Source organism: Halyomorpha halys, unplaced genomic scaffold (assembly GCF_000696795.3).
Source record: "Halyomorpha halys isolate HHAL.00 unplaced genomic scaffold, Hhal_1.1 Scaffold24.1, whole genome shotgun sequence".
NCBI classification, from domain to species: Eukaryota; Metazoa; Arthropoda; class Insecta; order Hemiptera; family Pentatomidae; genus Halyomorpha; species Halyomorpha halys.
In genome coordinates, this window is record NW_027107648.1 from 1,175,161 (window position 1) to 1,196,145 (window position 20,985).

Consider the following 20,985-nt stretch of genomic DNA (forward strand, 5'->3'; position numbering starts at 1 on the left):
ATATATCACAATTTTGCTAGTATAATTTGTGCTATAGTTTTATTATTTTAATTGTATGTGCATGGCTGGGGCATTTCCTTTCCACCACTGAATACTACCATTATTTTAGATTTTTATTTTTATAATTGTAGAAGCCTGCTTAAGGAGGTAAATTAGGAATCAAATTATTCTGAATTAATCAAAGTTTAGTCCACCTTTCAATTTAGTTTTTGAAATAAGAAAACTTTTTTGAGATAATAATACTGCTTTACGGAGTTATCCCTTTCTCGCACAGAGAAACAAGTTTTTAATCTTTCGTAGATAATTTAAGGTAATTCGATAAATTAGGCTGTGATAACTCTATTTATCTAGGAGACTTTGTTTTGATTGATGGGAGAAAATGAAATTAAAAATTGTAGAAACTTATTATTTTTATTAAATTAGTTAATTTTTCTAGTTATGATCTGAAAGAAACATTTAAAAAAAAGAATTAATTCTAGAACCTATATTATCTCTGAACTTTACGAGAAGTGGTTACTGTCACTACTGAAATGACCAGTGAAATCCTTTTATTAATAGAAATTATTAATTGGAGAAGATGTTCAGGGGTGTGGTCAGCAAGAAGAACCTTTTCTCATCCAAACTCTTCAACTCAGCCCTCTGCTTCTCTTCAGACTTATTCAACTCAATCTGCTGGCATAAATAAATAATCTTTTGTTTATTTATGTTCTTTTGGCTGATCGCACCCCCGACCATCTTCTCCAATTAGTAATCTACGGTCAACTATCTGCACCTCAGATTAGAAATTATGTCTGGTTTTCTTGTTGGACTTAAATCCCCACACTTATGAGATACTGAAAGGCTATCTAAATATATAAAAAGCAATGGTTGAATCTTTGTCCACAATAAACTTTTGAATTACTGGACTGATTTACATGCTGTTTTTTTCCCCCTTTCACCATGGGAAGGTTTAAAGATCATGAAATCCCCGAATTCTCAAGTAGAATTCTCTAAGTTATGAACAAAATTGAGCGTTTTTTTGGTTTGTAGCTCAGAAATTACAAGTTTTTTTTCACGGTTATTGTACACCAATCAATTTGTCTCTTTCTGTCTAAAGAAAAAAGTTATGAACAAAATTGAGCGTTTTTTTGGTTTGTAGCTCAGAAATTACAAGTTTTTTTCACGGTTATTGTACACCAATCAATTTGTCTCTTCCTGTCTAAAAAAAAAAAAATCATATTCGTTTTCATTGTTGTCTTAAACTACAAAATACCATTTTTCAAAGAAATTAAAAATTAGAAATTTTTCAACTTGATTTATTTGAGGATTATTTTTTTCCTCCAGCGACTATTGTTCATGGAATCATTCATAACTCTTCATTTTATCCAATTCCTATGTTAGGTTGAGTAGTGTTGTTGTTATTTCTATTTTTTTGATTTTGCAAAGGAAATCAAAGGCCGATGTAGAGCGAAAATTTTGGGCTAAAAAATTTTATTTTTTCGAATAAATAATAAAGTATAAATAAATGTTTAATTTGAACTAAATACAATAATTTACAACAAAGTATCAATTGTGTTCATTAAATCCATGTACATCCTCAAATATAGCAATTGCGAAGGATTGCCTAGTCAGCAAGTACCTTTATAAAATAACTTGAAATGTACAGTACCTTCTCTTTATTTTGTTTCAGTTGCTCGGTTGGTTTCAGAAGTAGGAGAAACAGTGGTAGAAAGCCCTAACAAGAAAGTTGAAAATGAGGGTATGTTTTTTTTTTAGGTAACAGTAAAATGAATTATCTACTTTATATTGCTAAATTAATTAATTATTTTAAAATTTTCAGCCGACAAAGGGAATACCAGTAATTCTTCTCAACCGAAAGGAAAACAGGCAGATAAAGGTACTTTAGGTTTATTTCATTTAAGAGAAGAGAGAAAAAAATACTTTATTCATTCATGCTACCTAAATACATCGGGTTGCTACATTACACTGCATACTGATCAATCTGTGACTGGACAAATATAAGTTACATATTTTTACATGATATAATATAATAGAAAGATAACTTTTTTTTTTTTCCTCGGTTTTCTTTTACAATTAATACCAGTCTACAAACTAACTACAAGTTTTTCGATTTATTCCTTTTTTTTCTTTCTCTTGATTTGATCAACAAATTCCCTTATATAACAAATATTAAAATATTTACAATAATAAAGTAATAAATATAACAACAAATAAGATATGCGATACATGCATGCCATCCCACCTCTGGATAAACTCCCCTACTCATTAATTTCCATGCATGTGGCGGTGTATGATTCATAGGGAGTCAAGTATTATATTCTCTGTCAACCTAGCCACTTCCTGGACATCGATCCCGAGTTCCTCCATGAAGCTCCTAGTTGTGCTGGGAATCGTTCCATGGGCTCCGAACCAGAGGCCTCTCATGTTGAAGGCTCGTTCTCCAAAGCCCTCACGGAACTTCTCCTTGAGGAAAGAGATACATTTATCGTAGATTTCCTTTTTTTCCCTATCTACCTTATTTGCCTGGTCAAGGTCATTATTTTCATATCTCACGGTGGGATCCAGAATGATTGCCGACTTCCCCTTTTTAGTGAAGGCAACTATTTCTGCATATCTTGTGGATCCATCCGTATCTACACAGTAGACCTCGTCAAAGCAGGCAAAATCTCTTTCTTTTAGGAGCTTCATTAACTCGTATTTCACTCTATGATGTCGGCGTATTATGAGGATATTTAATAAAAGGAAGATGGTCCGAGTGCTGTCAAAGAAAAAAAAATCAAATAGTTATAAAACTATTTAATGTGAGCCAACTTTTTTCCCCATGTTGCAGGGCTTCTTTAAGGCTAAAAAAGATACTCTTGCTTAAATGAGGTAAAAAGTAAGCAAATAGATAAAAAAAAAATTAACTAAGGTGTGGTTAATTAAGATAATTTCAATAAAAATAAACTATGTAAATAAAATAAAATAAAATAGATGTACAGTGAAACGTAAGAGGCCTCTGGTTCGGAGCCCATGGAACGATTCCTAGCCCAACTAGGAGCTTCATGGAGGAACTCGGGGTCAATGTCCAGGAAGTGGTTAGGTTGACAGAGAATATAATACTTGACTCCCTAGAAATCATACACCACCACATGCATAGAAATTAATGAGTAGGGGAGTTTATCCAGAGGTGGGATGGCATGCATCGCATCGCATATGTTATTTGTTGTTCTATTTATTACTTTATTATTATTATTTATTAACCTTTTTTTTTTTATTATAACAATAAAAAAAAAAGGTTTTAAACAATTAATGATAAAAGGAATAAGAGTAAAATCAAGAATAAAAATAAAGGAACAAGATAGAACATCTACCTTACAGATTGCTGGCAAGCATGAAAATGGGGCAGTAGGTTGACAGAAAAGAGAAATTGTGGGGGTTGGCGGTTAGATAACACATTATATTTGAAAGCAATGTTAAAGTAAAGAATATTAGCAAATTAAAGAAAAAATTAAAAATAGACGAACATTAAATAATAATATACGTAATGGGGAGGGGGGGGAGAAATTATATTTTTAATATTTTCTTTGACTACTCCCAGACCATCTCCCTGTATTTACTTATTTGATTTAAAACAATACTATAAGATTATTAAAGCATTTTTCTCAATAATCCTGTGGTTTTTGGAATGTCTTATCCGAATTTTAGTTCTACCACCTTGCCAGACACCAGCTTCATTATGAAAACAGAAAAACCCCAAAATATTGAATTTTTTCGTTATAAATAGAAAACTAGATATTTTTGTTGATGAATTTTCTGTATAAAACTAAATCACTCAAAATGTTTATATAACATTTAATTTTTGGTCAACCTGCAAGTCGACTAGAGCATGCTAAAAATAGGTAATTTTTGTTTCTGTGAAAAAAGAAAAAACTTCCGTCTAACTGTCCGCTCATGCCCTTATATCTGTTGTATGTTTATTATATCTACTAATTAAAATTCCTGTAACTATAAGGAAATTATTAATACATTTTTAATACCTAGCAAGGAAAGGATCTGAGTATGTTCTTCTCACACCTGACCCCCATTAGTCTCTGCCATGCAAAGAGGCATATCAAAAAGATTGCTGAGAGCAAGGCTGGGTTACTCTGGAGAAATACCAGAGGGATGGAACTATCAAAAATGTTCCTCAAGGGACCCTGCCCATAAATAAAGGAACTGTCTTCTTAATATGGAAAGGAGTATCTTAAGATGGGAGAAAGGTCTATACACAGGACACTGTCAGCTAAATAAGCATCTCTATTAAATGAGACTGATAAAGTCCACTATCTGCAGGAAGGATGAAGAGACTGCTTACCACATCGTTTGCAGATGTAATGCAGTGGCAAGAACACGATTCCTCATCTTTGGTAAGGATCGTATCTTGGATCCCAAACTTTGCGAAACAGTAGATCCTTATACAGTGTCCAGGTTTGCAAAGGCAATTGGCCTATTTTGAGCAGAGGAGGGACGGCGTATAATAGGCCCTCTGTGGCTATAAAAAAAAAACACATTTTTAATCATTTTAAATGGAACATGGTCTGAGTGTGGTCAACTAAAACTCAAATAGTGATAAACTATTTTAATTGAGCCAACGTTTCGCCTCACATTGCAGGGCTTCGTCAGGGCTAAAAAAGGTACAAATACTTAACATAAGTAAAAAAGTAAATGAGAAATTAAAAGGGTATACAATGAAATATAACAATTAAATAAGAAAAATAAAAGGTTATAAACAATAAATGAAAACGGAAAAGAGAAAAAGAAGAAATATAAAAGAAAGTACAAATTAAGAGATTTAAAAAGGGGGATAAGAATAAAAGAAGAAAATGAATAAGACAGAAAACGTATTTGTTTGACAAAAGTCAAAGCCAGAGTGAACTGTTTGTATTGGGAGGAGTGGGGATTGGCAGTTAAGTATGTTACAATTTAAAATAATTTTAAAGTAAACAGTATAGAAAATATTAAAATTAGGTAAACAACTTGTTTACCTAATTTTAATATTTTCTAATAGTATTTTTAATAATTTGTTCAAAATACATGTAGTCAATAATCTACGTAACCACACTCTTTAAACATTCATAGAAAAACATTTAAGTGTCTCAACAATGTGTAATAGTAAATTTCTAGCAATTTAATGACGACCCTATATCTTTTGAAATATTTGCTTACAACAGGAAGAAGAAACTTAATATAATTGAGCAACATTGAAAAATGGCGTGAACCCGCTCTCCTTGTTGATATATGACATTTCACAATCTCTCAAAGGAGGACACAAAAAACATTAGAAGGCAAACCTTCCAGGCCAACCTGACCTGCTAAACCCCTATATGGTGATGATCCTATATCACCTTTACTTACTTTAAAGGAGATTTAATTTAAAATGTTAGTTTAATCGAGTAACATTTAAAATGAATTTTTTTAAAGGGGTAGAGATTTTTATAGAAAACCAAAGAGGTAGTGTTGCTGCTTGATAAAACATTAAAAGTATATACATTTTGTAAGAACTTTTGTCTGCTTTAATTTGACATATTATCTTCATTTGAAAATTACTTAGTTTTCTAGTTATAAGCAAAGAACAGAAAATTTTTTCAATGTGTTAGGTTTTTTTTTTTTAATATTTTGTTGTGAAGGTGGTAACTGACAAGATGATAAACCTGAAATTTGAGTTTAGTCATTTTTAAAAACATATAGAATCTTAGAAAAATACTTACACAATGATTCCCTAGTAGGTTTCTATCCTATTTAGATATATACATATATAGTCTCGTTTGATATCAAATTTGTTTTTTAAAGTTTCGATTATCAATTTCAGATAGTGCTGCTAAAGAAAGCAGCCAGCCCCAGGAAATAGTACTTCAGGATACGACCAATCTAGGTACTTATTTATCATTATTAGTTACAGCTCTTATTTAATATTTTTTATATGCTGATTATATATTATTTATAATGTGCTAGAATTATGGTGTCTGATGAACTAACACAATAAATAGTTTTCTGGAGATAAAGAGAAACTTTTTGATTTTCCATAAAATTGTAATCATCTTTAAAATTATATGAGATGATGGGAGGGAGGGGGGTGCGGTCAGTGAATAACACAAATAAGTAAAACCTTATTTATTAGTGCTAACGTTGCGGCCAGAATCAGTACTAAGAACAAACAAGATTATATCCTAAAAGGCTGCATGTATATTCTGTCTCCTCCCATAATTCTTCTGCATCATAACTTTTAGAACATAGCTTATCTTTAAATCATTCCTTTGATTGTTATCTTACTTTTATAATGGCAACCATGACAAAAGACTTGTCTCTGAAAGTTTCTATATCCAACTAGACCCTTTTTCAGTCAATTTAAACACCGAAAAAACAGAACTTATTATTAGCATATTCCTAAATACTTATTTTATTAAAATAGTATTAATTTTGTTTTCCCTCCTTGTTTTGTCAACACCCTTTATATTTTTCTTTTTCTTACTTTTACCTATCTAGTGATAATATAGATTATATGAATAAATAATTTTGTACATATATTTACTAACTAGATATTCATAAGTATTTTATTGTTTGTTCTTTTCTCTTGCTCAATTTTATTATTACTCTTCTCATACAGCCTTTATCTTCTTATAATACCTTTCTTTAAATACATTTCTATTATAATATAAATACTATACATTTCTTTCAATACTATTTGTAACTATAATGTTAGTTTTTTCTATTTTCTAATTATTCTGTTATTCCTTATAATTATTATGGTTGTTATCTTGTTCTTAGCCCTGGAATTTCGGGCATAACGTTGGCACTAATAAATATGTATTTTACTTATTAGTGTTCTTTACAGATTCCAGCCCCAATCATCTTCTCTTTTACATTATCCACAGTTAACAATCCACTAATTAAAATTGTGGCTTGTCAGATTCTTACTCCCATTCAATCAATTATTAATATTTTAGTTATATAAATTGGTCATGCTTTGCCAAATTTAAAACTAAGTTTCAGTTCTTAAGCTTATCAATCCAGTTCACCCTGTATGGTACCCATACTTTGTCGGAGGATTTTTTTTTTTTCACTCCCTACGGGATTGGTTATCTTATTGGGAACATTTTTAAGGTAACTTGAGATCCTTAGCTTTCATTTGGGACCTGAAACTTTATTTTTAGTTTGAACCTAATTTTACTCTGAATAGATTTCACTTTTTTTTCAGTCTTGAGTTGTCTGTTTGGGTTTAATGAAAGCTTACAGCGACATTAGATATTATTTATAACATCCTTGGATTTAATGATGTGTTGGTTATAGTGATGAATATATTTTTCCTGGTTTGGGTGATGGCATTGGTTAATTCCTTACAGCCAAATATTAATCAAATTAGCTAATGCATTTTGGTTTATAGATTTCAAATATTGATGGATGTAACTTATTCGTCCATAGTCTGTTACTTTTAATATATTATCATAAATAATATTTTGATTTGTATCTAGATCTTTGAACAATATTTCTCTTTGTTTTAGTATGCTGGACATAAGTATAATATGTTTATGGGTTTCGTTACAGCTACAATTTTGACATTGAAAAGTTTCAATTAAGCTTATTTTGTACAGGTAGTTATTGTAAATTCTATGATTCGTCCTAAGTCTAATATAAGTTTTTATCATGTCTTTCCCTATGTTTTCTTGTTAGAACCACTGTTTCCGAATGGTATGAGAAAATATTAGGTTGGGGATAAAGAAATCCATTATTTTTCTGGTAGATGGCTGTAGCGATCGATATCTCGTAAAGTACCGATCAAATAATTTCAGATTTATGCTCGTTGTCAAGGTGACATTTTGCACTTAAAAAAATCATTTGCTGTTTTTTGTTTAGTCCATTTAGTTGTGAGTTACAGGGTGTAAAAGATGGAAGTCAATAAAGAGAAAATTCGATAAATTTTACAGTTTTTCTTGGATAAAGGCAAAAATGCAAGCCAGGCGGCTGAAATTGTGAAAGGAATCATTTATTATGAGTTGCTTCCATGTGGCCAAACACTTCATTCGGATCTGTATTGTCAACAACTGGACCGTTTGAAGCGGTTGACTAGAAACGGCCAGAATTGGCCAACAGAAGAGGTGTATTCCATCAAGACAACACCAGGCCACACACATCTATAGTGACTCCTCTGGAGCTTGGTTGGGAAGTTTTGATGCATTCACCATATAGTCCCAACCTGACTCCAAGCGATTATCTTTTTCTTGCATTGCAAAACTTTCTTGGTGATAAAAAATTGGTATCAAGAGAAGATTGTGAAAATCGGTTACTAGAGTTTTTCGCCAATAGGGACCAAAAATTCTATGAGAGAGCATTATGAAGCTACCTTTAAAATGGCAACAAATATAGAGTAAAACGGTGCATATTTGACCCAAATCGGACAATCTGAAACATGTTTGATAAAGTCTTGAATTTAACGTAAAAATAGTGGATTTATTTTTCCCCAACCTAATATAACTTTATAGAACTGCTGGTGGAGTTCTCCCAATATTGTTTTTGCCAGTTTTCTATCTATCTATTGATCTAATTTAATAATTAGTGTAAGGTAACTCTGTATTTACCGGCTGACCTGTGATAATGACTAATTTAGCAATTTTATCAACTACATCATTATCTAGGATTCCTGCGTGACCCTGAATCCACTTAAATATTATTTGTTTATTTCCTTTTATTGCTTGATAATGGTTTTTTAATTATTTCCATTTGGGTATTATTGATATTTTTGTTTTTATTATTATTTAATGAGGTGGTAATAGTTGACTGTAGATTGAATTGAGAAGATGATTGGGGGAGGAGGGGAGGGGAGGAGTGCTGTCAGCAAAAAAACTTATTTATTTTGTCGACGTTTCTACTGGAATTTCAGGTCTTCATCAGGGTGACTTTGGACTGCATCTTGGAGGTTGTTATTAACAATAACCAGTGAATTAATTTATTTGATAAATTAACATAGTATTGGTATTACATAAAAAATGTTTAGTAATAATGTGAAAGAGATAATCTATTTTATTGAGTGAAACAATAAACAAAAAAAGTATAAAATGAGACTTTGATTGTTTTTCCCCTTATGTACTATATATAATTAAACTAGATTAGTAAACGTAATGAGGTGTAGATAGTTGATCGTGGATTAATAAGTGGAGAATATGGTCGCAGGGTGTGTTCAGCCAAAAAATACAAATAAACAAAAAATGATTTATTTGTGGCAACGTTTCGACCTGAATTTCAGGTCTTCATCAGGACTATAAAACAAAAAGAGACAACCATCATTCAGAGAAATGATAAACCCACAAATTTGGAAATATACATAACAATGAATTGAAAATATAAAATAGCTGATTAATAACCGCGGAATTATACAGTAGCAGATTGATAACAATGAAAGATAGGTAAGAAGGTACAATATTATATAGGTAAGAAGATATGTATATGATAAGACATGTAACTTACATATCTTATATTTTATATATATCTTGTATAATTTATACAATTTTTCATCTTCCTATTTTTTATTTTCAATTCATTGTTATATATATTTCCAAATTTGTTAGTTTATTATTTATTTTTATTTATATGTTTCTCTGAATGATGGTTGTTATCTCTTTTTGTTTCATAGCCCTGAAATTCTGATTGAAATGTCGGCAGGAATAAATATTTTTTTTTTATTTGTGTTTTTTGTTAACCGCACCCCCCAACCATCATCTCCACTTAGATTAGTAAACATTTCTGTTGTATAAACGTGGATTCGATTGTTAGTTTCATTAAATTCATTTTGAAGGTGGGATCACAGCGGCTGGTGTTCAGAATCTTTTCAGCCCAGAGACTATTCAGGAAATCCTGAAACAGATCAAGTGAGTCCTGCTATATTTTTTTTTTATATATTTTTTCTTTTATTTCCCTTTGTTGGCTAAATAGACCTTGTAGATATTTAGTCTCCTTGACCAGCTTGATCCACCTTTTTTTGTGTAAATAGAAAACAAACTTAATAAAATTAAAATTTTTGAATCCTCCAAAAATATAAAATTAAGTGTTGTTCTTTGTTACAGTCATTGCCCTCCGTGCTACCATCTATGGAGCCAATTCCTACTTTTTTTGGACTTTCTAACACATTTTTCTTTTCATTTAAAAGAGTGAATTCTTTAACAGCTTCATTTAATAAAAAAATTTAATTATTTTAGAAATATTAATCCGCATTCATTTAGACATATGGTTCCTGTAATAAATTGGTTAATGATATAACTTTAAGACAAGTTGAAAAAGAGCGATTTAAAACTAGGACTGCCTGTATTACTTAAAGAATAGATACGATAAAGCACTGGCAATAATATTTTCATTTAAAACATCACTCAATAAGTCTGGTCTAACAAAGAAAAATAATTTTTTTTTTTAGAAATTTCATTTCATTCATCAACATAATATCCTTCAAGAGTGATGTATCCATTCCAACACTCTTCTTAAGTTTTTGATGCCCTTAATGTAAAACGACTTGACTTAGTTCTCGAAATAGGCCTCAGTTTCAGCAATCACTTTTTTATTTGAGCCAAATTTCCCTAGAGCATTGGTGGGTGGGAAAGCAATTCAAAGCGTAGTTCATCTAATTTAACCATTGTTTTCAACTTGTAATACAGGGCATTGCTCTGGTGAAACGGTACTTAATTCTTTTGTATGTGGGACGTTTTTTCTGCACTCATTTGGTCCAGTAATGCCATGTAATATTCACTATGATTGTTTTGTTTTTCTCAAGATAATCGATGGACAAAATTCCATGCCTGTCCCAAAATATGGATGCCATATTCTTGCCAGCCGACTTATGAGTTTTTGATCGCTTTGGATGACTTTTATAGGCTGATTGTTTATTCAGACGTGTAGTGGTGGATCCATGTTTCATCTATCGTCACATACCGACGCAAGAAATCCTTTTTCTTTTGCTTGAACAGCTCCAAATAGCGCCCTTGAATCGTCGACATGTTATTATTTCTAGTATGGTGTGAGTAAATGCAGCACTCACTTAAAAAGCAACTTACCCAAATTTTTATGTAAAATTGTGAAGACAACTACCTTCTGCTGTCAGCTATCTAACATAACTTCTTTTTACGGTCTTTTAAAACTATTTTTCCAGAACAACTGCTGATTTTGGGTGTCCAGAGCGTTAAACATCTTCAGTACTTGTACAACCGCATTTAAATTCACCATAACAGTTGATTTCCCTAGTGCTGAGTCCCCATGGTGCTTATCAAGCCACTTTTTGGCTTCAACAGTATTTTCCCCCAACAAGAGTGTTTAATCAACACGCGAAATTCTTTTCTATCCATTTCCTTGAAAATTACAAAACTGGTATCATTAAAATGACTGTAACCCGGAAATCACATGGGTCTGTCAACAATATTGCGATATATGTGTCAGAATAGGGACTTATTGAGTGATGTGTTATAGATTATTTAATTTATATAATAACAATGATAGTAAATGTTATCATTTATATTTATGTTATTTTTAAAGGTTGCCCTTGACTACTCCTGTTACTTTTCGTATCGCTCCCCTTGCCGATACTCCTACCAGTAGCTCAAGCTCTGGAAGAGGTGGTAGGGGAAGAAAGAAGGGTATGAGGGGAATGAGAGGAACTAATAGACCTGTGGTCCCAAGGGCCAGCAGTTCTAGGGAGGCCTCTCATGACAGCATCGACCTGTTCAGGCACCTTACCAGGACTCGGACCGTCTTCGATTTCCCAACTTTTGTTCCGGATATCGATGACGATATCCAGTACTGGAAGTTGTGCCAGATATTGAAGGAAAGCTTCCATGAGCTGATAGAAACCAGGAACACAAAGACCAGCATCGGAAAATTGACTCTCAGAGTCTCCCTCAACAGGCCTAAGAAACCCAAAGTCCAACAAAACAATGGAGAATCAGAAGCAGATCCCTAATGAGGGTGCTTTGACTGTTTTCTTTGTATAATTTGTATTATAAATGAGATTATGTTAATTGTAATTGTATTGTTATAAAAAATTTTTAAATATAAATATATTTATAATTCTTTATCTCTCTGTCTTATGAGTCCTATTGTAGTAAGAAATAGCCGTCATTCCATTTATTAATATGAAAGTGTCAATAATTAGTGTTTAAAAGTCAGGATAAATTAGGGAATTCCAAGTAAATTTTTTGATCTTCCTCTGGCTGGTAAATTTTTTTTTTCATATTCAAATGTTATTCATTATAACTTTTATCATTTATTTTTACTTTAACAATACCTATATATGGAATATACAGTGAGGAGAGATATTGTAAATGTAATCTATAATGAGGTGTTTATAGTTAACTGTAGATTTGATATAGAAGATAGTCAGGGGTGCGGTCAATAATTAAATAAAAAATAGTTTATTATTACAGGACAAGTTCCTTTTAGAATAATTATAATATTACAATAACATATATTGTTCTAAAACAATGTATATTTAATTAAAACTTAGAATAGAATTGTGTATAAATAATTTTAGATAGAGAAATAAAAAACTAAATGACTAAATATATAAAAAACAAAACAAAAAGGCAGTTAAACAGAAGGGTTGTGAATGAGGGAATGGAGTTCCAGTTAAAGGCAGCTCGGATAAAAAATGACTTATCAAGCGCAGCAGTACGGTGAGGTAAAGAGCTGATTTCAGACAAATGGGACCTGCTAGTAAGTGACAGTCCACCATATACCAGGCAGCCATAGTCAATGTGAGGGAAAACGTAAGTAATAATTGACAAATAAGTCATTGTGTATCAAAGTAATGATACACAAAAAAGTAAACTTATTTATTTGTGACGTTTTGACCAGAATTTCAGGCCTGAAAAAGAAAAATGAGATAACGACTTTAATTTAGAGAAAAATAAATTAATAACAAACTTGGAAGCAAATATAACAATAAATTAAGTAGATAGAATAGAAGATACCAATAGACGATAAAATATAATATTGTACAATTCTTATCAATACTATATTTTATCATTTATTAATATCATCTACTATCCACTTGATTTATTGTAATATATATTACCAAGTTTGTTTGCTATTATTTTCTTTTTCTTTGAATTAAGGTTATCCTTTTTTTTACCACTGATTTTTTTTTTTACAACTTTTTAATTCAGATCGAAACGGTGCAAATAAATAAGTTTTGATGATTTGTGTATTATTACTGACCGCACCCTCCTGATATTAAATCTAATTTATTTTTTTTGGCTAACTCTCGTATGCTTAAAATCTTCTGGCTTACACTTACATATAATTATTGATAAGTGCGAAAATGGACAAAAATAAGTCTAAAATGTCATCTAGTTTATAAATGAAAGATATCTGAAGTATTAAGGGTGTTGGATTTCCCCAAAAGTTGCTACAAAGAAGTATTCAAATTTATTTCATAATATAAGACATAAGTGACATTATTAAGTTATATTATTTAGTTTTTATCAACACTTAAAGTTATAAGAACTATATAGTACATTATAGGAAAAATATAAGGCATTTGAAACAATGAATGTTATTGAGCAAAACTGTTGTTTATTAGTTGGCTGCTATTTGATTTACAGAAAAAAATAATGTAGTAACTTTACATTCTTTGAGCCAAGTAGATAAATGCCCAGAAAAAGATGAGCGATTCCTTTGAAGAGGGCAGGAGCCTTAGGGGAAAAAGTGGAAGGACCATAAATGTGGCATAGTGTCTAAGCATAATACAAACTACTAAGCTTTAACGTGTTAAGTATATCTTGATCTTTTCAGGTCTGTAACAAAAATAAGCAACAAAAAATGAAAATAGCATTCATTTCATAAAATACCTAATATATCCACTCGCACGACTTTCCTTACATATTTGCCTGCTAATACCAATCAATATTCCTTGGTATATCTCTACTGATATTCATTATTTTAGTTGTACCTTATTTCACAATTGAATTAGTTCTTTTCATTTTGTTAGGAATTTAATTGCCTTTCAAATGTCTATATAAAAATACTATTTTTTTTTCTTCTTTCTTTTTAAAGCGAGATCTCTAAAACGAATAGATGTGTTGAGAGAACATATTAAAAATTTTACTTGATTACAATACTTTCCTCAGATAGATGGTAAGGAAAGTAAAAATATTAGTACTAAGTGGTACTTCTGGTGATCATTTCAATATTTTTTTTAATTTTAAGGAAATTAAATTTTCACCTTTCAAATATAACTCCAATTACTTTCCTCTCCTTAATGATTTATATTATATATTAAAAGTTGAAGGCTTAAGTATAAGGAAGATAGTCCATGTGCGGTCAAATAGGAACTATTTATTAAACCCTTTTTTGCCCCTCTTTCCAGGGCTAAAAACAACATATAAAAACTAAAGATATTTTAAACAATGTAATCGTATAAGATTAAATTAAATTACAGCAGTTATGATAATACAGTGTAATCTGGGTACTGCAAACACTCCATTAATCCGAACTGATGTAAAAAAGTTGTTTTTTTTTTTTTTAAGAAAACAGCAAGCAATAACATTTTTTTTAATCAAATAAATTAGCACATTTTTAACTTCCCGGTCTATAGGCAAATTATTGTAATAACCATAAAAACAAAAGTGGAAATTTTTACACAGTTTCAATATCGGGTAATCTAATTCTTATAAAAGTGTTCATAATATATCTTGTTAGAATTAGAAATAAATAATATCTATTGTATAAATGATTTGGTTCAGTAAAATTAATTTAATTTATAATGAGGTGAAGATAGTTGGCCCTAGATAAATACGAGAAGATGGTTGGGGTGTGCAGTCAGCAGAAAAACACAAACAGAAAATTATTTATTTGTGCCGATGGTTCGACCTGATTTTCAGGTCTTCTTTAGGGAATTATAAGCAGATATTCTGGCTAAACTCAGTTTATAAATAATTTTCTAATTTTATTCGACATTAAATATTATAATTTTTATTTCTAATTTTTAATTCAACATTAAATAATTTTGTTTTTTCGATTGATGGCACTCCCTTCCCCCTTCCGAACATCTTCTCTTAATTCAATTTATAGTAAAAATATGTACAATAAAAATTTTGTTGGTGAACTAATTTTTTTACCAAGTTTTAAATAAATTCATAAAAAGAGTATTTTTAATTTTTATTTAAACTTTTTCACTTATAAATGAACAATCTTATAGTTTCAACTAATTAAATCATCACTTTTCAATACTGGAGATGTAAAAGAAAATTTCTTTATTAAAATATTTTAATTTTTTAAAACTTCAAACTGTCTGTCTTAAGTTACAATAAATTGTATCTTTATATAAAATAGTATTGTACATTCATATTGTCAGATTTTTTCACACCATTTTCCTAATACATTCTGTTAACTGAACAACCCCCTGCAGTAATTAGTTCGGATTACCGAGATTTCACTGTATTAGGAAATATAAATAGACATCTAATATATGATTAATTAATTGAAAAAAAATTAGTGTTTAATATTCTGTTACTATTGGAGTCCTTTTTTGAACTCACCAGGACCTTCTTCCTTACAATTATTACTCACGGTCAATCAGTGATATTCCGTTAAAGGCTTTAATTTTATATCGATCGATATAAAATTAAAGGCTTTAATTTTATATCGATCGATATAAAATTAAAGGCTTTAATTTTATATCGATCGATATAAAATTAAAGGCTTTAATTTTATAGTATAATATTACTAAGGAGAATAAATTTACATCCTCACCACTCAATATCAATATCCTGGCATACGTATGCCAAGCTCTGACAGTTCAGAAGTGATTATGTTGGCAAGTCCATTCCAAGATTCGGCATAAATCATAATCTACAATATTACATATTATTCAACAATGCAATACACAAATATTATCTGCCTGATTACTTCTCATATGGACTCTATTGGGTTTTTATTATTACTAAGGAATTAATTATGAAATTCATACTGAGGTGTATATAGTTGACCGTAGATTACTGATTGGAGAAGATGGTTGGGGGTAAATATTAAATATTATAAATAAATATTTTTTTGTTTATTTATGTTGTTCCTTTGCTGACCGCACCCCCCGACCATTTTCTCCAATCAATGAAATTCATACCTTTTAATTGTTCATTGGGTCAAATTGCCTTCTTACCTCCATCAAGAAAATGGAGTGAATTAAACTCAATCCAAGATTTTCAATATAATTCAGCCAATTAACCAGGAATATGATTTTATTCCAATTCCTAGATTATTAGAAGGGACCTCTATCTTCATTCAATATTTTGGGTGAGCTGTCCTAATCTGAGGGTTGTCAAAATTAAGACAATGATCTAGTATTAAATAAAAGATTTTCTGATAGTTATTAAGAGCTAGTACTCGAGCCATTTCGAAGCAGGATAAAATCCATGAGAGAGTAAGCCAAATGTTCATGGATTGTATTGAATAAACATCTCGTCACTGTATTACTCTCAAGATCCATGACCCAGCAATTTTCTTTTTTATGTTATTCTTCCCCTATCTGAATTTTTCCTAGAATATTTCCAGTGCTGGACCATCAATGGCATGAATATCTATCACTAGCGAGCCAAGACAATCTCCAGAAAAAAGTTGGACCAATCTAACACTATTTTGGATGATGTGACATACCAAGCCTTGGTCCTCATGCTGACCAGATAATCACATTTTAGTCAAGCATTTGTTGTATTTTTGTCACCTAAAAACCATTATACCATTCACTAAATTTATAGAAATGAAACAATTTGTAATTAAATAAGAAGTCAGTGAATTTTTATTACCAACCTAAACCCTGCTCAGTAAGACACACACTTCACTCCACATCCAGGACAAATTTTATCACTATCACTTGTGCCTCTGTAGCAGGTTGAGGCAATGCTATTCATTAACACCACCAGCTACCTACCTCCATAATATTTATGAGATTTACTTCACATTTCCCACAAACATTTTACCACATTTAATAAAGCATTTATGTTGAACTAGAATGGAACATACAACACTTATTTCATTAAAATGAAGGTGTACAGGAAAGAAATTCAATGGTGGGGAGACGCGGGTTTTCTAAAAAATCTGAGAAACGGAAAAGTGGGGAGAAGAGGTAAGAACTATTCTTCTGTTGCAGCACACCAGGTTCATCTTTCTCGTTAAGTTGATTTCAAATGTTTTAACATTTTTTGCGGTCATGGTCATACTATTTTGAGTTCAATAAATAGTTTCATAATTTCAAAGTTCAAGGTTTCTAATTTACACCTTTCTTTACTATATTTTACGAAAAAGTTAGAAACATTGATACTTATATATCCCTATTATATTCCTATTAATTGCTTTTAACATTAAAAAAAAAAAATTTCCATGGGGCGTTAAGTTATTTTTTTTCCTGGGGGCGGTAGGACAAAAAACCACTTGGTATCAGGACCACTGTTCTAGAGAAAAAAATTTCCTGTCGAAGTAGCGGTCTTTTTTTTTAAACGGTTTAGAAATCGGTCACCTCCTCTACTCTTTTTTTCTTATCAACGAACAGTCTTGTCAAGTAATAATAAGGTGCAGATAGTTGACCGTAGATTAATGCTATCAGCAAAGAACAACATAAATAAACAAAACAATATTTATTTATTTTATGCTGACGTTTCGACCTGAGTTTCAGGTCTTCATCAGAGGTTATTGCGTAGAAGGTAGGCCTAAAACTCAAACCCCTGAAACTCAGGTCGAAACGTCGGCGTAAAATAAATAAATATTGTTTTGTTTATTTATGTTGTTCTTTGCTGATCGCACCCCCGACAAACTTTTCCAATCAAGTAATAATAGTTTCCCACTATTTTGAAGGAGCTAAAGTAAACATTTATGCTGGACCACTAACAATTTAAACATTGAATAAAGGGGCCTCTGAAGACTGAACTTCGCCACCAGAAATGTTAAAGTTGTCCTCCAGTGCAAAAACAGTTCAGTAGTAAGGCTAGTGATAGTTAGCTTTCCTAGAGTGTTCTGAAGATTGAGAACAGGATTCACGAACCCAAAATTACGCAAGAGAGGTATAGGAGAAAATCCAATGAGGAAATATATAGGTATTTGGAAGACCTGGAAACAGTCCTCAGGATCAGGAGAATGATTATTTCAACAAGATTTTTTTTGTTATTTTTTATGGAACATTATTATAATAAACAATAATACTCAGAGTGTAATTTTTGAAGTGAAACATCTTTACCAATGTTCTAGTCTGAAGAAAAAAAAAATTATTTGGGTGTTACTTGATTTGGTGATGCAGAAGAGATAAAATGGAAGTTGTGAGGGGTAGGGGCAATGATGGATGTGTTTTATTTTCTAATAGGGTAACAGAAGATCAGGAGGTCAAAGGGGTAACTAAATTGGTTTTGCTGCTGCTGGTGTTGAGTAACCCCTCTGACAAACCATCTCTCCTGTTACAATATTAAAAAAATCCCTGCTAGAATTCACTTTAAAAAGAAATAACTGTTCTATTCTAATTATGTGTTTTATTTTGTAATATGGTGACAGAAGATCAGAGGAGTAACTAAATTGGTCTGACTGCTACTGGTATTGAGCGATTAAGTGAGTCTGATTGAGTAACACCTTTGACAAACCGTCTCTCCTGATACAATATAACAAAATTTTCCTACTAGAATTGACTTTGAAAAGAAATGACTGTTTTATTCTAATTATTATTATTATTCTGGAACGAATATTTCTGCCTTAAGCTATAAGAGTTAATAAATCATTTCATTTCCTCACTTCTGTAGCCTAGTCGTAAGACGGTCTCAATTTTTTTTTCTTTATAATAAAATAAATTAAAGAAATATATTTCATTAATAAAGTTTTATTTATTTAAAAATCAAACTGGAACATGACATGATGATCCTCTAACCATCCTTTCATCCATTTCTTCTTCAGCTTCCTCAATTTTTTTATCAGCTATCAATGCAGATTCTTGTGAAAGGCTCGCTTTGTTCATTATAAAAAATGAAGTCTTCAAGTGCAATATTATATAGAATACTAGTTTTAATAAAGTGATCAATAACATATATTTTTCTACAATTTGTCATACAATGGTTTAAATGTTAGTTTTAATATTTTGAAACAGTATTCAATAATATAAGGACTCAATTTTAAATTATAATATATGTCCTTGGTTAATTATAGTAAATAATTAGGGTGTACATATATTATGTTTTAGGAATAGAACACATAAATGTATATATTGGAGGCTTTCGGTCATAAAACATGGGAACTAAAATTTTGGGCACCACTAGGTTTTTAAAGGCTGATTTCATAATTTGCTGAAAGAATCTTCAGAAAATTTCTGTTCTTAAGAGAATAATTTTGATCTCAAGTTATGGCAAGTGATGGTTGGTTGAAAGTAAGACATGATTGATTAACAATTCAATTTAAAAGTCTTCATTTTTGTAGTTACCGTCTTTTACTACCTAATGGCTCATTTATGTAGAATATTACAAATTACTGCATATACTATCAGTGAACCATTTTTTTAAGCTCAAATATATGTGCTGAATTTTAAGACATTAAGATTAAGAAAAAGTATTGCATCAACTATTTCACAAGAAATATTAAATTAAGATATAGCTTTTCTGATCAAAGTGGTGTGCAAATTTTAAAAATGACTATATGGAAAATATCTGTGTTCTTTTTAAGTGTTATAGTATGAAGAGAAAGGGGGAAAAATAAGAAGGAATACTCCTAGTATCTTAACCAGAATTTCATGAATTTTTTATACAAGTTGGTTTTTATGATTATTCTTGTTGTAATGTTCACTTTAACATAAACTTGTTAACACACTTATAAAAGTTTACTTTTAAAAGGAATTTCAAAATATTCAGGCTCAAAAACTTTTTACATAATATGAATTAATACAATGATGAGTAGATAGTAAACCGTGGAAATATATAAGGAAAAGGTGATTGGGGGTGGTGAGTGAAGAACACGAATGAGTAAAAACGTGCCAACGTTTCGGTCAGAATTCCAGGCCTTTATCAGGGCTGAGCAAACAAAAAAAACAAAACAAGATAACCATAATGAATAAGAGGAATTACAAAGTGATTATAAAATAATAAAACAGCTAACATTATATATATAAAAGTAGTATTGAAAGACATCTGTAGTCTAAGTATTGTAAGAAAATAAAGCCTGTATGAGAGAAGTAAAGATAAAATTAAGTCAGAAGAAAGAACAAATAATAAAATACAAATGAAAATCTTGTCAGTAAATCTATATACAATATTGTTTAAAATAAAGTGATGAAAAAAGTGTGAAATAGAACATATATGAAGGTAATTAAATATGTTAGTAAAATACCAGGATTAAAGAAATAAAATTATAACTTTTAAGATAAAGTTATAAGTTTTTGGATTATATAACTTTGTATTTTATTTGTTTAATCCTGTTATACTTTCATATTTAATTATCTACATAAATGTTTTATTTCCCAATTTTTTCATTACATATTTGTTTTTTTCCTCTTATTTCATTTTATTATTGCTTTCCTCATACAGCCTTTATCTTCCTATAATACTTAGACTATACATATTTTTCAATATATGAAGGAGATGGTAGGAGGTGAGGTCAAAAAGGACAAAAAAAATATATATACAATAATAAAAAATATATGTAATATGTCTTTCAATATTATTTTGTATCTATAATGTTAGTTTTTATCTTATTTTCTAATCATTCTGTAACTCCTCTAATTCATTATGGTTGTTATCTTGTTTTTTTTTTCTTCTTAGCCCTGATGAAAGTCTGAAATTCTTGCCCAAACATTGGCACTAATAAATAAGTTTTTAATAATTTATGTTCATTACTGGCCTCACTCTTAATCATCTTCTCATATATGTAAATTAATATAATGAGGTGTAGATAGTTGACCGTAGATTAATGATTGGAGAAGTTTGTCGTGGGGTGCGGTCAGCAAAGAACAACATAAATAAACAAAACCATATTTAT

At 30.5% G+C, this 20,985-nt stretch overlaps 1 protein-coding gene and 1 long non-coding RNA gene across 2 annotated transcripts in view; one reads left to right on the forward strand and one right to left on the reverse strand.

Moving 5' to 3' along the window:
• Positions 1-12,067, forward strand: part of LOC106682627 (enolase-phosphatase E1) — a gene marked incomplete in the record, with an annotated part of 62,639 nt that extends 50,572 nt beyond the window's left edge. Inside the window, 5 exon segments of the mRNA XM_067046027.1 lie at positions 1,670-1,738; positions 1,820-1,876; positions 5,831-5,893; positions 9,809-9,881; positions 11,530-12,067. Coding sequence (XP_066902128.1) covers positions 1,670-1,738; positions 1,820-1,876; positions 5,831-5,893; positions 9,809-9,881; positions 11,530-11,953 — 686 coding nt within the window.
• Positions 12,068-16,160: 4,093 nt separating this feature from the next.
• LOC136795446 (uncharacterized) lies at positions 16,161-17,247 on the reverse strand. Its single transcript, XR_010843049.1, has 3 exons — positions 16,798-17,247; positions 16,375-16,711; positions 16,161-16,299 (listed from the first exon to the last, which is right to left on the reverse strand). It is a non-coding gene; the product is annotated as an uncharacterized lncRNA (long non-coding RNA).
• Positions 17,248-20,985: the final 3,738 nt, after the last annotated feature.